The sequence below is a fragment of the Mustela nigripes genome, chromosome 11 (assembly GCF_022355385.1).
Source record: "Mustela nigripes isolate SB6536 chromosome 11, MUSNIG.SB6536, whole genome shotgun sequence".
Taxonomy (NCBI): domain Eukaryota; kingdom Metazoa; phylum Chordata; class Mammalia; order Carnivora; family Mustelidae; genus Mustela; species Mustela nigripes.
In genome coordinates this window covers 7,151,391-7,163,342 of record NC_081567.1, presented here as the reverse complement: position 1 = coordinate 7,163,342, position 11,952 = coordinate 7,151,391, and the positions used below count along the sequence as shown (strand labels likewise).

The 11,952-nt window shown below is 58.7% G+C and overlaps 1 protein-coding gene across 5 annotated transcripts; it reads right to left on the bottom strand.

Annotated features, from left to right (window-relative positions):
* Positions 1-2,651: 2,651 nt before the first annotated feature.
* On the bottom strand, positions 2,652-11,024 carry NYAP1 (neuronal tyrosine phosphorylated phosphoinositide-3-kinase adaptor 1). 5 transcript variants are annotated; one of them, XM_059414543.1, is made up of 7 exons: positions 10,933-11,024; positions 9,508-9,659; positions 7,639-7,994; positions 5,653-7,170; positions 4,562-4,777; positions 4,250-4,359; positions 2,652-3,674 (listed from the first exon to the last, which is right to left on the bottom strand). In XM_059414543.1, exons 2-7 carry the CDS (start codon positions 9,573-9,575, stop codon positions 3,402-3,404), a joined length of 2,541 nt encoding a protein of 846 aa, XP_059270526.1. In that variant the 5' UTR covers positions 9,576-9,659; positions 10,933-11,024; the 3' UTR covers positions 2,652-3,401. The 5 variants fall into 5 exon arrangements, with proteins under 5 accessions (XP_059270526.1, XP_059270529.1, XP_059270528.1 ...); XM_059414546.1 differs by having other exon boundaries at positions 2,652-3,659; XM_059414545.1 differs by having other exon boundaries at positions 4,562-4,774.
* Between the last annotated feature and the right edge of the window lie 928 nt (positions 11,025-11,952).

Genomic DNA, 11,952 nt, shown 5'->3' with positions numbered 1-11,952 from the left:
TTCACCCATTTTTCGCTTTTAATGTTTTGTTTCTACATTTAAATCTTTTGGCATAATGAATGAAATAGAAATCCAGCTTCCCACACTCTCCCTTAAGTAGCTAATCAAGAAACCACCATTGAGTAATTGTTTTCCCCTTAAAATAGCCACCTTTATCATATCCATGCCAAATTCCCATGTGCATTTGGAGCTATTTCTGGACTCTATTCTGATGGATGTGCCAGGCCTGTGCTAATCCCAGCATACTGTGCCTTTATTTCAACTTTTAATATTGGTAGGCTAGGTCCCCCCGTTACTCATCTGTTTCAGAACGTTCTGGTTTTTCTCACTATCATTCTGGATGAACTTTTGCATTATTTCATCAAGTTTCCTAACTCATCCTTTTTGAATTTAGAGACTGCATCAAATTTATGGATTCAGGGAAAACATTATCTTTTATATTATGGCCTTCTTATCTACAAACAAGTTATTACTCTGCTTATGGGAATATTCCTGGTTGAACTCAAAGGACTTTAGTTTTATTGATTGACCGAATATAAGTCCTATACATTATTAAAGTTACTTTGAGGTATTTTAGGATTCCTGTTGCTCTTATAAGCAGGATATTTGCTTCCACTAATTTTCTAATTATTAAAAAGTTTTCAGAAATTGTGCTATTTGTGACAACACTGAGGCGTTGTGCTAAGTGAAATAAGTCAGACAGAAAGGCAAATATTCTATGATCTCACTTATATGCGGAACCTAAAACAACAAAAAACTCACAGACATGGAGAACAGGTTGGTAGTTGTTAGAGATGGGGCTGGGGCATGGGCAAAATTCGTGAAGGTGGTTCAAGGTACAAACTTCCAGTTATCAGATAAGTAAGTCCTAGAGTAGTAATGTATACCATAGTGACTATAGTTAACAATAACATTTGAAAGTTGTTAAGAGGGTTGATCTTAAAAGTTCTCATCACAAGGAAAGAAACTGTAGCTATGTGTGGGGATGGATGTTAACTACACTTATTGTGACAATCATTTCACAATATATACATACATCAAATCATGTTGGACACCTGAAACTAATACAATTTTATATGTTGATATATCTCAATTAAAAAAAATTAAAATGTAGAAAGCTATTTCTTGTTCATATTCTGTTCTTATCTCTTTATCCAATTCTCCTTTATACAATTCAGTCTAGGCCTGGAATATTAGTTCTAGGTTGATGATTCCTAATGTCCACAGTCTTTTAATCTTTTCCCAACTTCTCATCTCTCCCAAACTCTCATTTCTAACTTGGTGTTTCCCAAATTCTAAAAACTGTCATATTGCTGTCATTATTTTCCATATTCTGTCTATCATACCTGCACCATTATTTAACACTTTTCTTTAAAATAACTAATTAAAAATAAATTTAGCTTTATCTTGTACAATAATATCCAAGGAATATTCATTAATACTTTGATATGCTGGTTTTAATTTATCTAATAGGAATGAAAATAAATAGAAAACTACTGAAACTTGAAAAAAAAATTCTTCTTGGGGCACGTGGCTGGCTGGCTCAGTCTGTAGAGCATGCGAGTCTTGGCCTCTGGGTTCTAAGTTTGAGCCCCATGTTGGGTGTAGATTAAAAATAAAATCTTTTAAAAAAAACCCCATAAAATGTTCTTTAGATTGCTAGCAACATCTCTTCTATCATCCACCACACTTTCTGAAAGTCTGTCCTAGCTGGTAACAAACCTTTCAACCCAGGTATTAACCACTGCTTCCAATTCAGCGTTCTTCCCTCAAAATCCCTCTTACCCCACTAGCTTTGCTCTATCAAAGTGATCATTTCCCCTGTCCCAGGAGTTCTAAAATTGGGCTTCTCGGATGCCCCATTCAGCTCCTTCATTTCCCACCGAAGGATGTTCTTCCAGCTCCGTCTTGCCCTCCATTCTCCTAGACACTTTTTTATCCTCCTTGGTGATTGCTTCCTGAGGATCAGAATCTTGCTTTGATGCCCATCTCTCTGAACCAGCATCATTTGTGGTTGACTCATTGCCCTTTGCATTATTTAAACACATTTCCTGCCCTACCCTATCTTCTGTTCTGCAGACAATCATACTGTGTGTGACCTTGGCACTTTTCCTCTTCACCCTGCTCATCCAAACTTTACCTGTCCTTTTAGGCTCACTTTCTAGAAAGCCTTCTTAGATGATTCCTACAACCCCCCCTTACTGCTGTAGCAACATCTGGTGTTGTCCCAGGTGTCTCATCCCCGATTGGACTACAGGCTGCCTAAGGGCAGGCTTCAGTCTGAATGCTCCTGCATGGGTGTGTTCCCAAGCACAAGGAAGCTCACTCAGTAGGCATTTCCAGACTTCCCTCCACCTCCACCTCTCCCCAGTACCTGCCACAGCCACTCACCCCTCCCTGGCCCCCCACCTCCAACTCCCACCAACCACCCGCCAAGAGGGAAAAGAAACAGGTGTAAGAAAAGCAGAGCACACTGAACTATAAGAAGCCAGTTCTAGGATCATTAGTCTTTTAATATATTATTCTGAAAAGAAAGGAATTAAAAAAAAGTTCCTGACATCTCTTCTGATTTTTTTTAAAATTTAAATAAATACCCCGCCCACCCCCCACCCGCTAAAATTTCCCTCCTTCCCCATCACCCCGCCCATCCCTGGTGCTACCCCCTCACCCCAGAGCTAAATAAGATGCCTGTTACACAGCAGGCCACACTCACTACCAAATTCTGGCTGTGGTAAAATACTGTAAATGAGTTTGCGGCCCTCAGCTCGCTGGGGCCCCTCCCTCCTCTTGCTTGGCTCCCCAATCCACACCAATCCCCACGGCCAGGGTGGGTGTGGCTGTGCCAGCTTCAGGCTTGGGGAGAGCGCCAACTTGGTTCCCTTTAATTGCCCCCCACTGCCTACTCCCTGCCCAGGAGTAGGTCAGAAGAGGCCAGAACTGCCCTCCCAACTAAAATAAATAACGAAATAAATACCCCCTCCCCACTCCTGGCTCTATAAAGAGCCCCTCTACCTCACACTCGCTAGCCCCGTCCTTCACCTGACCCGCCCCCCCCTTCCTCCCTTCCCTTTCCTCCTCCCCCATGCTGACCTCCAGGATTGGCCTTTGCCCTCTCAGGAGGAGTCTGCCTGGCCCAGCATGGAGAGCAGCGAAGGGCCTCACCCCCAACCTCAAACCCTCCTCCCCAAATTTCAGGGGATGCGGGTGGGGCGGGCGTGCCCGATGGGCCTGGCAGATACCCCCGTCTGGGGGGTGGGGGTTGTTAGGGTGCACGGCTGGGGCTTCTCCCTGGCTTTCTCTCACCTGGTCCTTCAAGTGTCCCTCTTTCAAGGCAAGTCTCCCGGAGAGCCGGGCACCCCCGCCCCCGCTCCCCAGTCCGGTGCCCGGGCCTCCCGGCCTCCTCAGATGGCAGTGTCCCAGAGGACGGTGTGCTGCCGGCGGCAGGGCGGGGTGCCGGACTTGCGGGGCTCCGGCCCCCGCCGCCAGCTGGGGAGGATGGGCATGCTTTCCTGCTTGCAGAGGCCTCGGTCGGGGCGGTGGCGGGCCTTGATCTCTTTGCACACGCAGCGCTTGCGCTCGATCACCTCCAGCAGCTTGCCGTCGCGCTCGCGGGCGGGCTGAGGCGGCAGGGGCAGCGGCAGCGGCAGCGCGGGCTGGGTCTGTGCCCCTTCCTCCTGCCCGCCGGCCCGCGACGAGGGGAGGAAGGCGAAAGGAGGGGGAGGTCAAGGACCTCAGAGCGACCAGGCGCGGTCCCCCACCGCAAAGACCAATGTCTTCCCCCAGAAGCAAGTCCTCTCTTGCTTCTGGCCTGTGTCCTCTCCCCCTGGCTGGGAGTGTGTGTGCCGGTGGCGGGGGGTGGGGGGGGGGGGGGGGGGGGGGGGTGGGGGGGTGGGGGGGGCAGGGACAGAAACCCACTTCTTGCACCTAGTGGGTGCCCTAGTGCCAGGCTGGACCCGTCTTACCCTAAGGAATGGGCACCCCTTTAAAGAACTGTCTTCCCAGTAGAATGCACTTTTCAAATTGGTACCCCCATTTTCTAAATGCAGGAAGGCCCATGGCAAGCTAGTGGTAGCAGCTGTCTGGCTGTCCCCATGGAATACAGCCCCTCCCAGGATGCCTACTGGGCTGTGCCAGCCCCTGCCCCAACCCCGCCCCGAGGTGGCCTCCTACTTTTCTTTCCACACCCAGACCTTCTTCTCCACCTACTCCTTCACAAATAAAAGAAAACCCAACATGGTCTTCCCCTCACCTGGCTTGGGGCATCCCTAGGCTGGCTGCAGGGTCGGGGGGTGTGGAGCGCGGCCTGCCGGACTCCAGATGTGGAGGCCGAGCGCCCCAGGCGGTAGCCTCCTGTGAAGTCTGAGGGGGACAGATGATAAGTGACAAGGATATAGGGGCCTCCAGGTTCCCCTCCCACAGCCCTCTCCAGGCTACCCCTGACTCAGCAGGGGAAGCAAGGGGATGGCGCCGTCGTGTCAGAATGGAGGGCCCAGGACATGGACCCTGGGAGACCTCGCCCCTTCCAGCCCCATCTCTGTAAGGGCCCCGGGAGGGGTGTCACCTCCATTGCGGTGGCAAGCAGGAAACGTCTGGCAGGGTACAGGTAGCGCTGTGCGGCTCCCTCCTCGGTCCCCTCCGTGGTGGATCCTGGCCAGCAGGCCCTCTGCCCCCTGACTCCTCACTGGAATCCCTGATGCCATGGGGCCTCGCTCCTCACGCTCCGCCTTGCCTGGACCCTCACTGCCATTCCAGGCCCGGCCACCATCCTCGACCTCTGCTGGGATAACAAGAAGAGCTTAGTGCCTGCCCACGGGAAGGGTCTTGCTGTCCCCCTAAGCTACACCCACTGCGCCACGCGTGGACCAGAAGTGACTGCCCTTTCGCAAGTCACAGCAGAGAAGGGAGAGAACCTATTTCACACTCCCCCCCCCGACACACAGGAGGGACCCCAATAGTGCCACTTTCCTTTCCACCCATCGGTGCCATCCCTGGCCTCAGACTAGTATTTGCTACCCCCAAACCCTTCTCTGTGGTCACAGGAGGGTCTCCCCTACCCCAGCTTCAGCTCCACAGTCTCTCCCGCCTGAGAGGGCCGCAGTGACCACCCATGAAACACAGAGGGGGGAGAGATCCCAAATCCTGAGCCGGGAAGAGGGGGGGTGTTGGGGGCAGGGCTGCTAGGGAACTAAGCTCAGCTCCGAGAGGAGGCCTGGCACAGCATTGCGTTGCCAGGCAACGGTAGGGGCCTCCCTCTCCTCTCCCTCCTGTCTGGATGGGTTGCCATGGCAACAGCTGGGAGGCAGCTGTGTTTAGCTCCTAGTGTGCGTGCACTCACACACACACACACACACACACAGACCCCTGCAGCCTAGCAAAGGGAAGGGCAGGGAGTAGAGCAGGACGGGGCAGGAGGTGGTTACCCCTGGGGCCAGATTCTAGCCTCTCCCCACTGTAGATCTTCCTGCCCGTCCAGCACGCACACGGGGACCCTGGCCCCTCAGCCTGCTGCGTGCTCTTATTCTCCAGTCTCCTTGAAAACTTCCCACTTCAGGACAATGGGTTGTAGCTTCCAGACAAGCCCTCCAACGCTTCCTCAAGATCATCACACGCGTCCCCAGTTCCTCCACCCCCAAATTCCCGCCCCTCACTCACTGTCCAGCTCTTTTGCTTTTCTCCCTCCATACAGGACCTTCCTCTGCAGAGCCCAGCCTGCCCCAAATGTCGCGGCGCCCATCTCCTCTTCCTCCTCCTCTGGTGTCCCTGCACTGGCGATGACATGCGCGCAGGAGATGCTGGCAAAGGCACCCCCATCGGTCCCTTGCTCCTGCAGCTGGATCTTGACCATGGGGGATGGGGCCCCCATTCCACAGCCCTTATTCAGCACCCCCCCGGCCTTGAGGCTCTCATAGGCAGGGGGTCTCTTGAGCCCAGCTGCTGCAGCCGGGTAGGTCCATAGGGGAGTCAGGGGGCCCGCAGTCGGGTCCGGAAGGCTGTGTGGGGAGGCCAGGCAGCCCCGATGGTGGAGGACCCCAGCTGCCGCGCCCATGGCCCCGCTGTGGGGGCTGGACTTCCCAGGCACTGGGGGCCTCGAGCTGGTGCACAGCATTCCATGGAGGACCGAGATCTCCTTCTCCGTCTTTGGTTCCCCAACACCTAGGGGTGGACCAGCTGGCAGGACAGAATGCGTGGTCACCTTGACTGCCGAGTACACCATGGTGTAAGACACAGCCTTGTCCTTGGGGGGGCCAGGGAGCAAGGCGGCCGGGGCAGGAGGGGCTGCCGGCACCCCTGCCGCCTTGGGGCAGATCATGCTGTGGGAGTTGGGGAGCTCCCGCTCCCCCCGGGGCTGGCCAGAGCCCTGGGGTGGCAACGGTGTTGAGTGGCTCCGGGCCCGACCCGAGGGTCCCAGCAGCAGCAGGTTGGCAGCAGGAGGCGGAGGCGGTGGGGGAGGCGTCTCCCGCTCCCGGGCAGGCACTTGGGGAGCTGGGGTGGAGCCCGTTGGCTCCTTCGAGTGGCAGAGGACCGGTAGCCTCGAGACCCCATCGCCAGGGGTTCGGGAAGCAGCCTTGGCTTGGGGGAAGGCCAGGAGCGGAGGACGGTGCTGGAGGAGGTTGGGGAAGGGCGGGGGGATTTCACAAGGAGTGGCCTTGGTAGGTGTCCCATCCCTCCTGCTTGGGAGGGCTGACGCTGGCCGGCGGTGGGCGTGGGGCTGCAGGGCGGGAGGCTGGTGTGGCAAGGAGCTTGCGGTCAATGGGGGGGCCCCGTTGGGCCGGCCTTCTCCTGCCTCCTCGGGCAGCGGGTACTTCATCTCCTCATATATGGCCTCGCTCTCCTCTGAGTCCGAGTCGGCGCCCGCTGGAGGGGTTGGGCCCCTTCCCCCAAGAGGGGGCCCAGTCAGGCCCCCGCCACTTCGTCCTCCTCCCCTGAAGACATCCCCCACCATCTCAATGTACACGGGCTCCTCTTCCTGGGCACCCACCTCAGGGTCCCCAGCTATGCAGGACCCCCTACTGAGGCGCTGAAGGGGCAGATTCCCCCCACGAGGAGAGGGGGCTGGGGGACAGGACTCATCGAAGGAGACCGAGAGCTGGGTGTTCGGGCTTCTCCGGGGCTTCTGTGGCGGAACCTTCCGGCTGGACTCTCGGCCCTCTGGGGTTGGCTTCTGTGAGCCTGGCCAGAATGGGAAGGAGAAAAATAAACCGGGCTCTTAGTGGGGACAGGAGACGGGCAGACCCCTTCCGATCTCTTAACTCAGCTGCAAGGGCGTATCTGTGTCTTTTATTTTCCCCACACCCCTCAACTTAAAGCACGGTGGTGGGTTCCCTCTCTCCCAGCCTGCTCTCAGTCCTTCTGACAGAACTCCCCAGAATCCGCAGCTCCCACCGTGAATTCTGTCCCGCCCTCGTGTCCCTTCAAGGCCACCCCTTCCCCTGGAATGGACTTTTCGGGGGAGCTTCCCCTGCCCTTGAATGGTTCATCTCAGGCCCTTCCAAAAAGAAACCCCCCCCCCCCACCACTCCCACTGAGAATGGAACCTTCCATTTCCTTAGCTCTTCCCTGAATGAACCCTCCCCAGTAGGCCTCTCTAGGCCTGGAATGGATCATCCCAGCTCCTGGGGAGGGTTGGGGGTGTCTCACCTGCTTTCTTGCTGGGGGGCATCTCTACCCCCGACCCTGCCATGCTGAGCTTGGTGCTGGGATGTCTCCGGGGCTTGGCAGGGGGTCTTCGGGCACTGCTGTCCTCTGTGAGACCCCCGCCTCCCCCCCCAGGTCCACCCCCAACACTGTCCATGCTGCCCACTGAATGGCAGGAGAGTGACCGTGGGGCCATGGCGCTGCGGCAGGGGTGGGGGGTGTGCTCCTGGGAGGCTGGCATCGTCATGAAGCCCATCCTGAGGGAGCGGCGCAGCGAGGCGATGTCCCGCACCCGGACCCCAGGCCCCGGGCCGGCCCCGGACCCTGCGGGGCCTGCAGGAGCCACCTCCTTACTGGAGCTGGGGAGAGAAGGCCAGGATGGAACAGAGGCTGGGCCTCGGGCCTGGGCCTCCCCCTCCTCTACCCTCAGAGGGGTGCGCAGCCCTGTGCCTTCCCAGGAGGAGGAGGAGGAGGAGGAGGAGGAGGAGGAAGGGGCCTGGGGTGGGGATGGGAGGCTGCCTGAAGGTCTAGGACAGCGAAGTAGAAACTTCTGGCAGAATCCCTAGGCTTTAGAACAGACAAGGAAATCGGGGAGGCACAGCGAGTAGGGATGAGCGAAGGGGTCAGTATGTGTGCAGGGGAGCGTCCCTGGAGCTGTCTGATCCCAGCCTGGGCATATCTGGCACAGGGCCCTTGTGTGGATGGCTTCATGCATAGGTAGAGAGACGCAAACAGGCAGCACAGCCCCGCCGGGCACAGACACCTGCCGCCAGGGCTCTGCTCCTCACGCTCACCAGCCCACACCTGGCCTCTGGCCTCCCAGCGTGTCCGGCTGCCGCGGCCTCCGCTCCCACACCGACCCGCGCCTCCCTTCCCCGCCGAGGGCTGTACAGCCGCATCGCCAGAGCGGCCTCCTCCTGCTGGTCCTTCTCCCTTCCTCTGGCTCTGCCTCTCCCTGGGTGCCGGTGCCATCCTTTCTCTGTCACCCTCCCAGGCTCACCCCCATTCCCTCTCACTGCCCCTGAGCTTCTGTGCGAGTGAAGGGAGGGGCGGCTGGCAGGGGAGAGGGGAGAGCCACGGCGGGGTGGGCTCTCATTAAGGCCCTGTCTGCTAACCCTTCATTAGGGAGAGATCACTGCAGTCATAGCTCTGATTAATCTAATTAACAACAAGAATTAAACTCCACAGTTTCGAGGAGGGAGAAGGGAGCGGGGAGGTGGCTCTGACTCAGGCTCCAAGAGGCTGTGCTGTCAATGGGAGTGAAGAGAGAGGGGAGCGAGCAGGAGAGGCCAGGATCCAGGTCCCTGGGAGAGCAAGGAGAGGCCAAGCAGGGAGAGGTCCCCGGGCCTGGCTCCTCGGCAGGGCCCAGCCTTCACGACTCCCACCACGACACTCACACAACCCTGCCCCTTGGCCACTCGCCGCCCCCAGCAGCGGAGCTGGGGAGAGGGCCAAACGGATCTTCTCTGGTACCCCGCGAGTGACCCTGTCCCTGGACCAGGAGGGCAGTGGGGCCTGCCCCTTCCAAGGTCAGGTGACGGGGGAGCCTGGAACCAACCCCATACTGACAGAAAGGAGAAGACTACAGGCCAGAGGTGAGTCAGGAAGGAGTGACTCGGGCTTCCAGGGGTGGGGAAGAGCCAACAGGGTGCTCCTGAGCTGGAAGGCCAGGACAAGGGCTGGAACCAGGGGCCAGCAGCAGGGTGGGGACAGGGTGTATGCAATCCAGCAATTCTGTACTGAGCACAGACTCTCAGATCAGACTCCTGACCAGGCGGCTGGACCCAGGAAGGGCAGAGGGATGTGGCCCAGCCACCAAGGAAGCGGAGGTGGGACAGCCCACGGGGCAGATCTCTAGGACCACGGCCTTACCTCCTCTTGGCCTCCTCCTCCTTGTGCTGCCTCCACTCCAGCTTGGTTTTTCGGTAGAGGAGGTTCATGTCGTGGGGCAGGAGGTGGGGGCTGGGGGGCCCTGCTCAGCGCCACCAGGCCCGGGGGGCGGCCCTCCCTGGGTCCCGGATCCACTTGGTGGGGGAGAGGGGAAGGAAAAAAAGAAAGATGTGGGGTGGGTGGGGGCCAGGAATGAATGAGAAAGAGAAAGAGAGAGAGAGAAAGGAGTGGAGATGTGACTTGGGTCCTCAGAGAGTGGCAAACAGATGGAGGCAGAGAAAACCCAACACCGCCTCTAGGACCCACAGACAGACAGACACAGGATATGTGTACAGAGTCACACACCCTGACAAAGGTGTTCAGTGCCACAAATACACCTCCCGGAGAGATCAGCTCGACACAGATTCCCATCCTGTAAATACACCCAGATCTACCACACAGACAGGCCCCGCAAATACACAGCAGCCTCACAGCCACACAAATACACGTTCAGATACACAAACCACCAGGCCACAGACCCATATCTACACACAGAGGACCAGACACAGATCAGATGGGTAAACACAACCTAGGAACAGGCAGACACACACAGACATAAACACCCCCGACACACCCACAGCACACACAGACCTCCAGACACACACACACACACCGGCTACGGGGAGCTGGACATACCTACAGACAAGGAGTTCTGCTACGGCCTACTTGCGTACATTGTACCCCACTGGGGAAGGGGGAGATGGTCAGAATCCCCACCCCCTCCCGGGCCCTGACGCTGGGGATGTCATGAGGGCAGGGTGAGGATTCTGGCAAAGGGGTGGGGGGCACTCGGAGTTGGGCATCTACAATACTACCCAACCATCCATTTCCATTCCCTGCGGGCAGTTTTCCCTTCCAGTCCTCTGCCTGGGCCCCGGGGCCTCTGTCCACCCCTATGCCTGCGTCCCGGTCCCTCAGTGACAGTCTCCACCTCCCTCGATGATGGCCCAGATCCCCTTCTTCCTCCTCCAGGATCTGGGAGGCTCCCGGCTTCCCTCTTCCAGTCTCTGCCCTCAATCCCACCCGGGGGGTCTCCCGTCTGGCCCCATAGCTACCTTCTGAGCTGCGGCCTCCAGACCTGCTCTGGTTTCCCTCCCCCCAAACACACTCTCCTTTCCGCCGTCGGCCTCACCTCTCCTCCTAGGCGCCCCTCCTCACTGCCGTCCTCTCCCTTCCCTGTTTGTTCCAAACCTGGCGGCTTCATCCCCCTCTCCATCCAAGGGCCCCAGGTTCCCGGGCACCCCTCCCCTTCTCCTTGTCCTGCTACCCTGGGTTTCTCCGTCTCTCGCCCCGCCAATCCTCACTACTCCCTGTCCCCCCCACCCCACCTCCCCGCACCAAGGCTCCCCAATTTCCACATCACCGTACCTGGCCTGCCGGGCGCCGGCCCCCCCATGCCGGGCTCCGCCCGGAGCAGGAGGAGGGAGGAGGAGAGACAGAGAGAGACCGGGGGGAGCCGAGCTGGGCCCTGCCGCAGAGACAGCCCCGCCTCCGGGTCCGCCCCCAGACCCGCCCCCGGCCCCAAACCCACCCTTCCACACCCTCCAAGGACGGAGTGGGAGCGGCCGCGCCGTGCTGCGCCGCCGGGTTGGGTTGGGAGGCGCGGGGGCCGCAGAGCCAGCCGAGCCAGCGGGGGGACTCGGAGAAAGGTCGCGAGGCGCGGGGGACCTGCCGCCGGCCCGCCCCCGCTTTGAGGCGGCCGCTCCTCGTCGCCCCTCGGCCTCTGCCCGGCCGGGCGGTGTTCGGTTCGGTGTCCGAGGCCCCGGCGGAGCGAAGCGGGGCGCAGCGCGTAGCGGCGCCCCCCAGTGGCAGCCCGGGACCTGCACCCCCGCGCGTACCCCGTGTGCGCCTGGCGCTCTCCGGGTGCGCACCCCGCGTCCGGCCGGGGCGAGGCTGCGGCTGCGGGGCCCCGAGTGCAGTGAGGCGGCGAGGCCGGCAGGGGATGCCGCTTTCCGGGCGGAGGGGCTCGGAGAGTCGTGAGCCCTACCTTCCGAGCCTCTGCCCAGCAGGGGGCGTGTTCCCCTGGCTGCACCCCATCTTCCTGCAGCCCCCCAGGTGCGGGGAGGGCGCCAGAGCTGGCTCTTCTAAAGCTGGTCGCGTATCACTGGAGCCTCCCCGGCGCCCGGACCTTGTTTCATGGCCTGGGCTCCAAGGCTTAACTCCAGTCCGCCCCAGCGGCTCAAGTCATCCTCTATTAACCTTAGACTCCACGGCGGCGCCCACCAGGTCCTGGGTGCCCCGGGGATCGGCCTCTGACTGGGACCACCGCGGCAACGGCCCCGGGTGTGGTCGAGGCGGCCGCTAAAGGGTCGCGACCTCGCACCCCCCTCCTCAATGCCTCTTCACCTTTGTCTTTAGTTCTGAGAAATCCTCCCTCGGAAATCCCTT

Coding starts and splice junctions, on each gene's coding strand:
- NYAP1 (XM_059414543.1), bottom strand. CDS start 9,575: ATGAACCTCCTCTACCGAAAAACCAAGCTGGAGTGGAGGCAGCACAAG. Junction 4,778..5,652: donor AAAAGCAAAAGAGCTGGACA/GTGAGTGAGGGG, acceptor TTGTTATCCCAG/CAGAGGTCGAGGATGGTGGC. Junction 3,675..4,249: donor CTAGGGATGCCCCAAGCCAG/GTGAGGGGAAGA, acceptor GCCGGCGGGCAG/GAGGAAGGGGCACAGACCCA.